The following is a 15,850-nucleotide window of genomic DNA, read 5'->3' on the forward strand; positions in this document are numbered from 1 at the left end:
CCCTTTTCACTGTCACTAAGATGGGAACGAATAACACCTTCCAAATGGAACATCATGAGTACTGGAGAAAGTGCCCGTGAGACACTGGGCAGCTCTCAGGAAATGTTTCATTTACCTTCCCATTCTTTGTGCCCCTTGGCATCTCCTCTTGTTGAAGAGACATGATGGGGCAGAGAAGGTTCTTGATCATATGTAGTCAGAAATGCTCAAATCCTTCTCCCTGAGATATTCCAAGGAGATGTATACGTGGAGGAAAGTGAAACCCAGCAAAGAGGCCATTTATTATTAGTTGGGATTTTGTCCCGAATCTCAAGGTTGAGCTCATGAGGCCCTTGGAGACTCCCTTTTTCTATATTAGGTACGCCCAAGGAAATTTAAACCATAATCAAAACAAATTCTTGGCTATACTAGAAGGTCCACATATCAGGGAACCAGAAGAGAGCACAAAAGCCAAGAAGAGAAAGAGAACTTGCCGCAGGGTTTGGAGCAGAGCTGGCCCAGGCCACTCACCCTAACCCTCTCAAGTCTAGACCATGGGGTCTGAAGGCAGCGGCCTCCCGGGAGCAAGGGGGTTTCGGGAGAGAAAAAGATGGCAGGTGCGCCTTTCCGAACGTGTGCAAGCTCCACCCACTGAGGCGGGGCCAATCAGTGCCTTGGAATCTGACCAGCCAGATCGGCTCTCCTGCTTCGAGGGGAGCAGGGAGTGAGGGAAGCTCTGAGCTCCCCCTACAGGCCAACACCGGTCATGAACAGGTGTTTCCTTGAAGGAGGGTTGGAGGCACCCACTTCTCAGCTCTAAGGTGAACGCCCCCAAAGTCTTTAGTGACTGAAGATTTTTTTAGTCGGGCTTATTGAGATATTGTTTTCATGCAGGGAAAGTTCACCTTTTTTACATACAGTAAAATTCAGTACAGTTTATATATAGAACATTTCAAGAAAAACACTCAACACTTTAATAGCATGTAACATAATATCTACTTATTGGTGTCTATTTATTTTCACTTGTTTATTTTCTGTCTGTTACTAGAATATCAGGCTTAAGTAAACACGTGATGAGCTGAACGAATGAGGGAAGAGAGGGGTAGCATATAGCAAAGACTGTTGTGTCAGATCAGCCCTGGGTGGGAATCCCAGGTCCATGCTCTCAACCTCTGCAGTCCATTGTTTCACGGAGAAAGCAACTTTCAGGCTGGCTTTGGGAAAGAGAAGAAGGAGCTCTGTAGTTAGCACAGTGATGGAAGAGCAGCTCTTGAAGGAGAAAGACAACATGCAGAGCCAGAGGGGCATGTTTGGAGACGTGAACAAGTCCTGTGTACTGAGAACATAGTGTGCGTTTGGGGAGACTAGTTGAGATTATAAGGGAGATTTAATAATAATGCAAGAGCTTATACTGCTTGCGGGGTGCCAGGAGGTTCTAAGATTCTACGTAGATGAATCCATTTATTCTTCCCAGTGGGCTAGTAAGCTTGTAGCATTGCCATCACCTCCATTTTATTTTATTTTATTATTTTTTTAAAGATTTTATTTATATATTTGAGAGAGATCATGAAAGAGAGCGAGAGCACAAGCGGGGGGAGGGGTAGAGGGAGAAGCAGACTCCCTGCCGAGCAGGGAGCCCGATGTAGGACTCGATCCCGGGACCCTGGGATCATGACCTGAGCTGAAGGCAGATGCTGAACCGACTGAGCCACCCAGGCGCCCCCATTACCTCCATTTTATAGACAAGGAGACCGAAGCGCGAAGGGATTAAGTAACTTGCCCAAAGTCATACAGCTGAGAAGAACCCAGATAGTTAATGCTCTAAAGTCTGTACTTTGAACCTCTATACTATACTGCCAGGTTATGAAGGGCATGTTTGTTAGTTAGGGAACCATATAAGCTGCTGTAACAAATAGCCCCCAGATATAGTGACTTAGGCAAGACAGAAGGTAGGTTTTCTCCAGGTGTCTGCCCAAAGGGACAAGGTCCAAGGCTAGTAGTGTAGTACTATCATTTCAGCACAGGTCCCCAGGTTTGGGTCCAAGTTGTTTGGGGCCAGGGAGGGTTGGACGCATTCTTTTAAAGGGAAGGACCCTGAAGCACACCTATCCCATTGGCCAGAGCTTCATCACATGGCCACACCAAGCTGCAAGGGAGGCTGGGAAATGTAGTCTCTAATTGGGTGGCCACGCTCTCTGCTCAAACTCAAAGGTTCTATTACTAAAGGAAAGCATGGGTATTGTTGGAAAAACCAGCAGGTTCTCCCACAACCTGCAGGCTATTCATTGGACTTTGAACGCTGTTCTGTAGGGGATGAGGCACTAGCAAATGGCCTTTAAGCAGGGAGGTTTTATGCTCAGACTCGGGTTTTAGATCACTCCAGAGCCCTCCAGAGGCATGCTCAGAGGATAAAGGGGTTAAAAGGTAGGAACAAGGGGACCTGTGCAGCTGCTGTCTCTGGAGTCCTTGCTGCAAGCAGGAGTCAGTAGGTTGGGCTCTCGGGTGGAGGACTGGCGGCACCGGGAATGGGCTGTGGCTGCATTGGGAGTCAGCTGCTGTCAGAATCATTCACTCCTTCAACCACTATTTATCAAATGCACATCTGGGCGCAGAGCACAGTGATGGCCCTAACAGGGGTGAGGAACGCTGGGGCCAGGTACTGTTCTCGGCGAGTCCTCCAGTGATACTCGATGCCCTTTGAGTCCTTGGCTCGCCACACTGACACTGGCCTCTTTTGTTTGTTTCTCTTGGCCTTAGGACCCCCGGAGCAAACACAAGTTTAAGATCCACACGTACTCCAGTCCCACGTTTTGTGACCACTGTGGGTCACTGCTGTATGGACTCATCCACCAGGGGATGAAATGTGACAGTAAGTACAATTTGCTCAGTGGCGGCCTCTGCTTCCTCGTGGGTTGGGGGTCCAGGTCCACAGCACGTTCTCCCAAGTCCCGGGTGGGCTGGTGTGCCGGTTGTCTGTTGCTGAGTAATGAGCCTCGCCCCCCTCAAATCTAGCGGCATTGAAACTGGCCATTCGGGGTATGCAGGGTGCGGACTCAGACTTCAGGGAGGACGGACAAGTCCCACCTCCTTTGTCCATCCGGACCTGGGGGTGGGGTGGGGTGGGGGGGAATGGGTTGGAGGAGCCCTTCAGATGAGACCAGGCTGGACGGCCCCAGCCTGAACGGCGCTCCTCTCCGCCCTCGCAGCCTGCATGATGAACGTGCACAAGCGCTGCGTGATGAACGTCCCCAGCCTGTGCGGCACCGACCACACGGAGCGCCGCGGCCGTATCTACATCCAGGCCCACATTGAGAGGGAAGTCCTCATCGTCGTCGGTAGGTGGCGCTGGGGCTCCGGCGCTGGCTCCGCGGGTCGACCTATGTGTTGGGGGAGAGAAAGCTGGTGGAGGGATGGGCAGGGCAGGGGGGGCGGGAAGGGGACTGCGTGACCCTGCCCCCCAACCCTCCCGCCCCTGCCGCATCACAGTCCCTCCCCGCTGCAGGCACCTGCGCTGGCTGGGGCTCAGAAAGGCCTCACTCCCTCTTCTCTCCCTCTCCCTTTCCCACGCTTGCTCGGGGTGTGGAGTGTGCAGTTCTATTTCCTTTGTTAAGGTAACCAAGAAGGAATGCTTGGTGCTTCCGCAGACTTTCCCAGTGGGAGGAATAGTCTTGGTAACAAACACCAAATTCTGGATTGTGACAACTTGGGCAGGAGTGGGGATGCCGTGTGCGTCACTGGGGGCTTTCGGCGTTATTTGAAATAATTTCTTTCTTAAACCTGACGGTGGCTACGGGGGTCCCTGTTCTAGGATTCCCTATACTTTTTGCACTTCTGAAGTATCTTGTAATGATAAGAAAGAGGGATAATACAGCTGGTAGGATGGGTGCAGGAGGACTAGAGGGAGATAGGAGCAGGGCGTCTTTGGCTTCCGGAATGGAGCATTCAAGAAATACAGGCAAAGCTCCGGCAAAATGGAAACCTGGCTTTGCTGGACTGGTAGATACTCAGCCATAAAGCTGCCGTAAAACCCACACTGAACCAGACAAGAACGGGACTAAAACTTTGGAGGAATTCTCTTCTCAAATGCTTGTGACACAAACCATAGACTTTATAATGAATCAGTATAAACAAGGTTTTATGACTTGGTAACTTAGGAAACTGATCACAGAAGGGATTGATTTTGCAAAACTTGGTCTACTTCTGAGGCTCCAGTTTGGTTCGGCATCTCTGATGTGTTGAGCCCTATGCAGGGAGGGGCTTCACTTACACCATATAAAAGTCGAAAAATATCCCTGTAAAATACAATCCTTGTTTTAAACTGAGGTTCGGATACCCAGTGGGCTCTTTGGAAATGTGCATCCCATTGAATTGCTCTTTTCTCTAAAAGGAAGGCAAGTGGCTGACTTCTTCCCATCGGGATGTTTGGGGGTTCCCCAGAGAGAAGCAGGCAGTCACTGGTTCTAGAGGAGGGTTTTCCTGGCCGCACTGTCTTAGCTTCCTGGAGCTGGAGTGGGGCAAAAGTGAGACCCTGCTGCCCTCTAGTGTCCGTCTCTAGGAACTGTACTGGCTCACGTCTGTTACAGGGGGCACCCCACATTGATGGAACCCACCCATTGTATACAGGACCTTACTTAGTATAACACCCTCAAAGTCCATCCATCCATTGTTCCCACCAAAAAAAAAATAATTATGTGATTTGATAGAGGTGTTAGCTGACGCTATGGCAGTAATCATATTGCAATATATAAATGTGTCAAATCAACACATTGCACATAAAGGTACACCGGGTTATATGGCAATTATATTTCAGTAAAAAAGCCTCCCACGTTATCTCTTTCATCCTCACAACAACCTTGTGAAATATCTGTTATGCTTGATTTATGAATGAAGATGCTAAGGCTCAGAGAAGTTAGGCTTCTAAGAACTTACACCGTTAGCAACAAAACAATAATAAAGCAATAGCTAACGTCGGAGTTTTTAAAAAATGTGTCAATCACCATGCAAAGCACTTATAGGCAATATCTTGTTTAAATATTTCGAGCAACTCTAATGCGCTAACTAGTAGTATTATCATTCTACTCATCAGGAAATAGGCTTAGAAAGCCACACGTTTCATCACCTAGGTCTGTTAGACTCTCTAGTATGATATACTACGTTACTTTTTAGCTTGGTCCCCCTTCCCCCACCTTATTTATTTCCTTTGTGGTTTGGCTAGGTTACCTCTTATGGGCATTTCTTGGGGAGTCTTTTTCTGATGTGGTACAATACAGCATCTCTTCAAATTCAAGGTCAGAGTCTTCCTCCTTACTCGAAGGTTTGCTCGGCCATATCTTGATCACAACCTGATGATTCTCTGGCAATCCCACTATGTGCCTGTGAACCGGGGGTATATAATCTCCCTGCTGTACCAAAATGCCAGAAACTGGGCAGCTTGAAATAGCAGGAATTTATTTTGTAACTCTTCTGGAGGCTAGGAGTCTGAAATGAAAGTGTCAGCAGAGTTGGTTTGCTCTGGAACGCTCTGAGGGAGAGTATGTTCCATGCCTCGCTCTTAGCTTCTGGTAGTTTCCATCAATCTTTGGTGTTCCTTGGCTTGTGGATCCCGGTCTCTGCCTTCATCATCACATGGCATTCTTCCCTGTGTGTCTCTGTGTCCAAGTTTCATCTTCTTATAAGGACACCAGTCATTGGATTATAGCTTCTCTAATCTAGTATGACCTCAACTTAATCACATTCACAAAGCTCTCATTTCCAAATAAGGTCACATTCCCGGGTACTGGGGTTGGGACATGAATATATCTTCTTTGGGGGACAAAATTCAACCCATAACAAGGGAAAGGGAGGCAATTCGGGGCTCCCTTAGAGTTAGGGGCAGAATATCTGCATGCTCAGGATTCTGAGAGCATGGTTTGGTTCTGAGAAAACCGAAGTTTTCATAGTTGTGGTTTTCCAAGCGCTTTGATACTGGCCCATTCAGTGGAGAGGCAGTGTTGTTGCCATCCTATGGAAGAGGAGCCCAAGACTAAGCAAGGCTGGACAACTTGTCCGGTATCAGAGTGGGGGTGAGCAGCTGGGTCTCCCGATGGCAGGTAATGGTGGCCCCCTTCTCCGTGCCCGGTGCAGTCAGTCCTGGGTGTGGGCTCGTTGCTTGCTTGATGGTAGAAGAACCTGATGCTCTGAGCGCAGTTCTCTAAAAATAGAGCCAAGATGGAGATTTTCGTTCAAAGTGATTTATTGGGGCTGCTCGTGGGAGAAGAGGAGCAAGGGCAGAGCAAGAAAAGCTAAGCAAGAGAACAGTCTCCCTGGAAGACTAGCTTTGGCCTGATCCTCTCTCCTGCAGGGAGCTGGCCTGTCAGGGTCGGTCAGTGCTGTGGACTGCACTGTCTCCCCCTCCCCCACCCAACCATTCCTATGTTGAAGCTCTAGCCCAATGGGACAGTATTTGGCGATGGGGCCCTCCAGAGATAATTAGGGGTCGCTGCAGTCATACTGGTGAGGTTCTCTGATAAGACGAGTGGCTTTATAAGAAGAGGAAGAGAAACAGATTTCCCTCTCTGCACCATATGGGGGTACAGCAAGAAGGTGGCTGTCTATAAGCCAGGAAGAGGGCTTTCACCAGGAATCTGATATGGGACTTCCCAGCTTCCAGAACTCTGAGAAATAAATGTTGTTTAAGTCACCTAGTCTCAGGTGTTTTGTCATAGCAGCCTGAGCTTACCGGACAGTCGGTCTTTGCTGCAGCCTGCTGGGGTGGGAGGTGGGAGGGTGGTGTTACCTCCCAGGCTAGGTGGCTTCCGTGTGGCCCACGGCGATTGTCTGGACACGGGGCAACTGTGAGCCCTTGACAGCCAACACTCACAGCAGCTTGGGGGTGGGGGCATGGGGCCAGTGTGGAGGGTCTTGGACACCTGGATGTCCCTCCAGTCTCCCAAGCATCCTTCTGGTTTCGTGGTTGGGACTCCAGGCCCTCCTGCTTGATCTCAGACAGATGGATCAGAGAGGAGAGAGCCCTCCCCAGCAACGCTAGGCCAGATCACCTCACTTCATCAAGACCATAGAGGCACGTTCGGTGTTAGGACTCTCCACTCACCAGTCCACGACACTTTGCCACTTGCTCTGACTGTCTCATGCTCTTTGGAGATCCCAATATCTCCAGAGCAGGTTACAGCTGCTTCTGGAAGATCCGAAGGTTTCCTCATCGCCCTTGGCTCCTGAAACCCAGGCTTTATATCTACTGTCAGGGATCTTGCAAGTCAAGATCAGAATGGAAATCCAATCAGTTCCCCTTCTTTTAAAAACCCATCAGTGGTTCTTCATTGCCCTTCAGACAGATAAATTTAATGTCGCGGCCTCATTCTCAATTCTCTCTCTCTTCTGCTTTTCTTTTAACCCTTCATCCTGCCCAGGCTGCCCCCCACCTTTGGACCTCTGCACCTTCTGTTCCCTTAGTCTGGGATGCTCATCTTTGCCCTCTTGTCTTCTTCCCACAGGTCATTCTTCCCCTTTTTGTAGGCCTCAGCTCACCTTCACTATCAGGAAAGCTTCCCCTAGCTTCCCGCCCTACTAGATGCTCATGGTTTCTGAACTTGAGCTTGTGTCAGTTATGGTTTTATGGTGGGTTGATTATGTCTCTATCTCCCACTGGGCTTGAAGCTCCATGAGAGCAGGACAGTGTCTGCTTTGGCTCATACTCTCCCCAGCACCTCGTATGATGGACATCACTAAATATTTGTGGCATCAGTGGATGTGTGAGGGTCCTGATGGATACTAGGACTTCACAGATGACCCCCTTAATCAGCGCTTCCTGAAGTGAGGAGTTGGAGTTCTGCAGGTAACTCCTTTTACATGCTTATTCTTAGAGGAAGGAGACCTTACAAAAACTCTTGAGGACCAGGTCCCAGGTAAACAGCAAGTATTACTGAGACCGGGACCCACTCTTTGGAATCATGACCACCGCAATTCCCTGGATAATGCAGAAAAGACCCAGAGCAGTGGGACTTGTAGAGTAATAGGAAACCATGTGGACCTCATGATGCCGAGTGTTATCATGGGAACAGGCCGTGTAATGTCAGAGGCCCACAGGAAAGTTGGACAGTACTCCTAGAGTTGATAAAGCCCGTGTCCTTACACATATGAGCCCCCTTTCAATTTAGTATCTCTCTATTAAACATAACAACTGGCATCCCATTGTTTACATCCCCACCTATATTACAGCCATCTGTAAATCCTTAACCATATCCATATCTGTATCCATAACTGGATCTCACAAAAATTGGGACTGTTTGGAAAGAAAAGCAGAAAGAGCAGTTTTTTTTATCTTTCTCTTCGGGACTCCTGTCCAGTGTTCTCACCATTGTATTGTGCTCTACAAAACCCTTCTTATGGAAGCATCTCCCAGAAGACTTAGGTCCTCCCAATATTGTGGTATTTTAATCCTTTCCAAGAGCTGACATTCGCACATGAAAAGAAGAGCACCAAAGAGATAGAAGTTCTCAACAGGCTGTTGGGAAAAGTTGAGGTCACATCTACCTATACACCAGATTCCAAAAGAGGTTCTGAAAGCACTCTTTGGAGAAAGGAAATGGATGCTGAAGGCTCACAGAAGACTCTCATTTAAAGAACTGTGTCAGGGTAGAGAAGGTTTTGCCATCATGGGGACTCAAACAAGGGGAAAAGAGTATAAGAAAACCTATGGGGGCCCTTCACCTTGATACTCCACTTGGGTATCTTTCTTCTAAAACCAATATGGCAGGACTTGAAGAATGGAGGGCGGGCCTGGGTGTGTGCTGTACCCTGAGGAGTGAGGTGGGACGTGTGGGGCTGGTTTGGAGGGATTAGGTGTTTACAGTGTGAGAAAGGTAGCATGTTATAGAGCAGAAAGGTGAGATGAGCTCAGTAAGCATAGGTGTTCATTCATTCATTCATTCATTCAGGGAGGGCCTGAGTACCAGCTTGGATCCAATGACCAATGAGATCTAGTCTCCATCCTCAGGGAGCTCACAGCCTAGTGGGGGAGATAGGCAAAGATCATTGTGTTGCCAGGTGACAAGAAGTGGCGGGGGGGGGTGAGTGTAGGAGACTGAGCTGTTGAGTGTGGCTTCCTTTCCCTACATTCAGGGTAACAGACTCCTCTAGAATCCACTCACTCCCTCTCCCAGTCATTCAATTGTTTGTTCAACAATATTGAGTTCCTACTTTTTGCCGAGCATATTCTAGACCCTTGAGTTACAGCAGGGGATGAGACAGGTCTCTGCCTGGATGAACATCACAACCTTGCCAGTGTCTTGGGACCCTTGGGATCTTTCCACACCTTTCTTCCTTCTGCTAGCCACAAGGAATCTCATGCTTGTCAGGCTAAAGTCCACTCCCCGTCAAAACCTTTCTCAAGACACTCTGTGCCCACAAATCCCCTTCATGAATGTGATCTCTTCTTTAAAACCTCTGAGGTTTGGGAGTTTGGAACACAGAGCAAGAATGACCTGAGGCTATTTCTACTTTTTGCACTTGCACATGCTTTCACTAAGATGGCTGTCTGCTTGAAAGGGAAAGAGAAGAGGGGAGGAAAAGGAAAATGTAAGGAAAGAAAATACAGATGGAATAATAGCTCGAAATATGACCCAGCCATGCATCAATGGCAAGGACTAGAAGGTGATCATAAATTAGGCCACTAGGGGGCAGTCTCTGCCTTCAAAGCCATTCCTCCCCAAAGGATCTCTTTCCAAAGATGCCCAAGTTTTACAGAATGAAATGAAACCACAGCATCATCATTGTCCATATTGGAAGGCATCACAAAGTACAGCTCAGCCCCCTCTCCCTTACCCCTACGAAACAGCCGAGTCACTGAGGCCCAAGAAAGGAAGTCACTTCTCAAAGCCATACATCATGGAACAGGGATAGGATCCAGTTCTTGCGGATTTCCCCCTCCCTTACACATTACCAGTTAGTATTTTTCCCCCAAATGTCCTATTATGAGAAATGTCCAACATACAGCACAGCTGAAAGAATTTTATAGTGAACACCGTTTGTTCACCACCTAGAACCTGCCGTTAACAGTCTACACTTGCTTGATCAGTAACCATGCCCCCTTCCTCTCCATCCATCAATCTGTCTTATTTTTGATACATTTCAAAGCAAATTGAAGCCATCAGTTCAGTTCCCCCCTAAACACTTAAGCACATACATCATCAACTAGAATACAACACTAATTTACAGGTTTGTTTTTTTTTTTTTTTACATTTGAGATAAAATTTGCAAACAGGGAAGCATAGACATCTGCAGTGTACAATGGCTGAATTTTGACAAATGCATCAAGTTAATCCTCTCTTTTGATGTCACAGCCGCCACTGAGGGTCTGGTAACAGCCGTGAACACCATCTATGCTCAGAAGAATGCCTGGTGTGGACAGACATGCTTGCCCCACACCCACCCGGGAGCTGCGGGAATGGGGCACCATGGCACCTATGATCCCTTAGACCACATCGTACTTAAGCATTGTTGGATTTTTTTGTCTGGAGAAACTGTAACACAGCAAAATAGGTTTGTTGAAAAGCCAATTGTGTCCTGGAAAGCCAATTTCCTCAAAACAAACTCGCAAGACACCTCTGTTCTGTTGCTCTGCATTGTTTGGTAGCAAAGAAGTTGAGTTAAATCATATCCCCATCTGTGCAGCTCTGTTTTTCTCAGTGCAACTTAGATAGTTGTTTGCACACCGGTGAGGTCGGCGGATCCTTGGCCACCTTTCCTTTGAAACCTGTGGCTCATGAGGTGGTAACTGGGTGTCCTGGACACTCAAGAAGACGGAGTTGTTTTGAGACGGAGGGGGCCAGGCTCTTTCTACTCAGTGTTCCTCGTCCTCTTCCCTGAATGTTTACTCTCATCAGAATGATGGAGCCCAGACCACTGTCCGAGGCCCCCCAAACCTCAGGATAAGCTGGGTGCTCAGTTACTGTCCCTTAATGTCTGCTGAATTGTATCCCAGAGGGGCACCGCCAGGACCTGCAGGACTGTGACTTGTCACTGCCTTTCAGGAAGTGGTCCGGTGACATCTGTTAAAATGTATATATACCTGCACACTTGGATTTTCAGATTTCCCATTTCTGTCTTACTGAAATAAAACACCAGCACGCAAGGAGACGAAGTCCAGAACAAGCATGTGTATCGATACTGTGTTTGTGGTGGCAAAGAATTAGAATCAGCCTAATTAGGACCCCTCCATTTTGTCTCTTTGCCTGTCTGAACACGACAACCTTGCCAGTGTCTGGGGACCCTTGGGATCTTTCCACACCTTTCTTCCTTCTGCTAGCCACAAGGAATCTCATGCTTGTCAGGCTAAAGTCCACTCCCCGTCAAAACCTTTTTCAAGACACTCCGTGCCCACAAATCCCTCCATCACATGCGGTTGTTGAATTAAATGGGTGAATTAAAATGGATGCGTGGGGCTTCTGTGGAGCTGGTTGTATTACGTTTTTTTAATCTGGGATCTAATAACACACATGTTTTCCACAAACTGTACAATTAGTGATTTATATGCTTTTCTATAGTATATTATACTTCATATTATACTTTTATTCAACATTCTAAATAATTAAAAATAAGTTAATTAATAATTAAAATAGGTTAGAGCTACAGCTGTTGACCTGGAGCAGGGTTGGCAAGCTATGGCCCGGGGGGCCAAATCTGGCCCTCTGCCTGTTTTTGTAAATAAAGTTTTATTGGAACACAGCTACACCATTCATTTACCTATCGACTATGGCCACTTGGGTGATACAATAGTAAGTTCACTGAGTGGCTGTGGCAGAGCCCATGTGGTCTGCAAAACCTAAAATATTTACTTTCTGGCCCTTACCAGAAACATTTGCCAATGCTTGACCCGGAGGAACATCTTTGATGTATTATTAAGTGAGAGGATTAAGTTGCATAAAAATATATTTAGTATGATCTCATTTCGAAGAAATAAGCAGCTGCAACAGACACTTCCTATGTGTGAAGTGATGTTTGTGTATTTTTGTAAGGGTGGGAAGGAAGGTGTGGAAGGGTACAAACCAGGCTGTAAACATTGGGATCGCAGAAGGATCGGGAAGTGGGAACGGAGAGAGACTGGGACGGGGAAGGGGGCTCTTTATATGTCTTAGGAACTGTTTCTCCGGTCGCAATAAACATAACCGTTTTAGTAATTCTTCAAACATAAAATAAAAACAGAAGAATCTCTGAATAGGAAAAATGAATTCAAATGAAATTCTCCAGCGACAATAGCAGTGAGAATTAAGTGGCTGAGACCAGAGGCTTTGGGGAGGACTGCTGGGTGGGGCTCAGCTTTGGCAGAGCCCAGCCCAGGCGTGTCTGGGTTTTCACGGTCACTGGCATGCATCTTGTGTAGCATTCAACCCTGCGGGCTGGGCCTGATCTCTGGCCCTCGTGGCGTCGGCCCTTGGACGCCTCCTTGCAGCCCTTGTTAAGAGCATCTCCCTACTCAGGTTCCGGGGCCCCAGGCCTGGAGTTGCATCTGGGGGTGTTCACACTTCAGGAACTGCAAGGCACCGGCTGTGCCCACGTGTGGTCTGTGGATCAGCAGCAGCATCACCTGGGGAGCTGGTTAGAAACGCAGGGTCTCATGTTCCAGCCAGGCCTGTAAAATTCGAATGTGCATTTCAGCAAAATCCCAGGTGATCTGTATGCACTTCAAAATTCCATAACCCTTGGGGCGCCTGGGTGGCTCAGTCGGTTAAGCGTCTGACTCTTGATTTTGATTCAGGTTGTGATCCCAGGGTTGTGAGATTGAGCCCTGCATGGGGCTCCATGTTGGGCATGGAGTCTGCTTAACAGTCTCTCTCTCTCCCTCTGCTCTTCCCCTCCCTCACTTGCTCTCTCTCTCTTTCTCTCCCTCAAAAATAAAATTCAATAAGCCTTGCTCAATCACCGGGAAACGGGGGAATGTGTCTCGTCCACTAGATGGCAGGCATTATCCGTGCTCGGCTCCTGCTCGGCGGCCACAGGTGGATCTGCCTGGGATGGTTTGTGACATCCAGCCCCACCTTGGCCGTGGCATTTCAGAGGTCATGCAGCTTTGGTGTTGGTACCTCAGAGGCCGCAATCCCCATCCGTCAGTGGCCTGAACTTACCTGCATGCCCTGGGATAGACCTCATGAGGCGTGAATGCCTGGTGTGAACCACTTGTGGAAAATGACCCAGAACCTTCCCTCCCTGCTTTGCCTTTGTCTCTCACCACCAGGAGGGAGGAGGCCTCCCCAGCTCTCCAGTCACCAGCCTCTTGCCTGCTTTTCTCACTGACTTGCTGCAAGTCTATAGTAATTTCGGGCCAGGATAGTCTGGCTTTGGAGCAAGGGCTTTGGAGTCAGGCCTGGGTTCGAATCCTGGCTCCCCTACTTCTCCAGCAAATATTCGTTGGGTGCCTCCTATGTGTGGGCACCGTTTACTGTTGTGAAGAAGACAGACAAGCCCCCTATCTCATGGCCCCTGCATTCTTTCTAATGATTGGAGAGGAACAGTAAAGCTGCCAAAATACTTTCAGACAGCAATAAAGGCCATAAAGAGAGTAACAACAGCAGAGTGTTGTGATTGAGGGTGGCCCGTGGGTCATCAGCAGAGAGGATGGCTTTTGGTTGAGATCTGAATGATGAGCAGGAGGGAGCCAGCTCCTAAAATCCAGGGGAAGAGTATGCCAGGCAGAGGGATGGCACAGGCAAAGGCCCTAGGGGAGGAGAGAGGCAGCTTATGCATTCTGGCGACTGACAGGAAGTGGTCTGGCTGGAGCCTGGTGATGGGGCAGAGTGCGGGGGGGATGAAGCTGCAGGGGGGCCAGGGAGGTCTTGTGAGCCTCCAGGGGTTTGGGGCTTTTTTCTAAACGCAGTGGGACTTAGATCCCAGGAGTATTTGTGGGGCGTCACGCAAGGTCACTGTGCTCCGTCCCCACAACCATCCTATGAGTGGAGTAATTTTATTTTCCTCATTTTTACAAAAGAGGAAACTGAACCTTAAAGAGTCTGAGCCTCTGGCCACCCAGTCAGCAGGTGGGGAGAGGCAGGATTTGCACCCGGGATCCATCGTTCGGATTCCAGCACATCAGGGCATCCGTTGGAAAGATGTGGTTTAAGGCTACAAAGGTGTTAGAACAGAGACACAGCATGCCAGGGAGAGAGAGACAGGAGGGGGTTCAGTGCTGGTGATTCCCTGAGGGCACACGTTAGCATCAAGGCCATGGGAAAGACCTGCTCGTCTTCCGCCTGTTGCCTGTACGGGGTCCAGATCTTTCTTGCAATTGTAGTTTCGATGAGGGAGGGAGCAGGATGTTGCTGGAGGCATCCCAGAGGGCCTCCTGGAGGAGGCGGCACTGGTACAGGATAGAGGGTGAGGGAAGAGAGGAGGGCGGATGGTTGACACTTAATGGGTGAGCACATGACGTCTTCCCATTCTACAGATGAGGAAGCAGAGGTGCAGGACTTAGCTGCGGCCTTGTGCTGATGGGGATTTTGTGTCAGATGGTTCCGTTTCCCCAGTGCTCCCGTTCCCCAGCTTTTCTCCTTGGGGAGTCATGAGAGCCAGTGTTTCCTGGACTGTGAGCCTGGGGAGGATGCCCCTTCTTCAAGGTGGCCTGTCTTTTCGCAGAGAGGCAGACTTCAGTGGCCACGACCTGCCCAAGAGACAGGCGACATGCCTCCATCGTGAGAGGTGGCCAGAGGCAGAAGGCCTTCATTCTGAGCCTCCGCGGTGGGAGGGCCCGGGGCTGGGTGATTTGGTGCCGGCCACTCTTCCTGCTGGGAGATAGGAGTACATGGATAGCTCAGGAGGACAAGTGGAGGGTGGTGGGAGTGCTCACCTCCTAGGGTCGTTGAGAGAATTCCACGGGCAGTGTGTGCAAAGCGTTTAGCACACCCCCTGGTATATACTGTGGGCGCCATTATGTATTTGCTGTTATTCTGATTGGCACGGTTTACCCAGCCCTTTCTGAGTTTCCTCGCTGATCTTTGCTGGATGTGCCGAATTTGGAGTTTCCTGTTTGGTGACTTTTTATTTCCTTCCAAAGTGGCCGTGTCGGGACGTGGTTTCCTGGGGGAGAAGCCCAGCTTTTCAGAGATCCTGCCTATAATGGGCAGGTGGAGAGAGCTTTGGTCAGAGGCAGTCCTGATACATGTCAGCTGTTGTGATTTCTCTTGTTACCTCCCTCCCTGGCACGGTGTATCCTGGAAAACTTACAACACCGAAGTCGAATCTTTTACAAGATATTTGTTCTACCTAAAATGGCCTGAGAGTTGGTATCTGCCCAGCTGAGGTGTTTGGGGCACCTGATTTGTAAATCTGTCACCTAAAGACACATTGTTCCACTCACATATGCAGCCGGCATTTAGAGCATTTAACTATATGCCAGGTGTTTCTGTTTTTTATTTTAAGATTTATTTATTTATTTGAGAGAGAGAGTGCGTGCGTGCATGCATGCATGTGCAAGCCAGACGAGGGGCAGAGGGAGAGGGAGAGAGAGAATATCAAGCAGACTCCCCCTGAGCATTGAGCCAGAGGTGGGGCTCATTCCCAAGACCCTGAGATCATGACCTGAGCTGAAACCAAGAGTTGGCTGCTTAACCGACTGAGCCACCCGGTCACTCCTATGCTGGGTGTTTTAAGGGGATCATCTTAAGTAATGTTCACCTTGAATCTTTGAAGTTTTACCCCCATTTTTCAGAGGGAAGAAGCTGCATGTTGGAGAAGTTAAAATTGCACAGCCGGGCTGTGTGATTCCAGGGACTGTGCTCCTAACCACTAACTACCCCCGTTCCCCTTTCTGAGTGCTCTGGGTCAGCTCAAGCCGGCTGGAATTGAGGGCATCCAGAAGGTGAGAGGAAGAGGGACAGAATCAAGT

The 15,850-nt window shown here is 48.8% G+C and overlaps 1 protein-coding gene across 2 annotated transcripts in view; it reads left to right on the forward strand.

Annotated features, from left to right (window-relative positions):
* PRKCB (protein kinase C beta) overlaps positions 1 to 15,850 on the forward strand; it is a 317,275-nt gene that overhangs the window by 157,987 nt on the left and 143,438 nt on the right. For both annotated transcript variants that reach the window (XM_032396231.1, XM_032396232.1), the window contains exons 4-5: positions 2,737 to 2,848; positions 3,186 to 3,314. In XM_032396231.1, the coding sequence (XP_032252122.1) occupies positions 2,737 to 2,848; positions 3,186 to 3,314 (241 nt within the window). The remainder of the gene's footprint in view (positions 1 to 2,736; positions 2,849 to 3,185; positions 3,315 to 15,850) is intronic.

This window comes from Phoca vitulina, unplaced genomic scaffold (assembly GCF_004348235.1).
Source record: "Phoca vitulina isolate PV1807 unplaced genomic scaffold, GSC_HSeal_1.0 scaffold90, whole genome shotgun sequence".
Classification (NCBI taxonomy): Eukaryota; Metazoa; Chordata; class Mammalia; order Carnivora; family Phocidae; genus Phoca; species Phoca vitulina.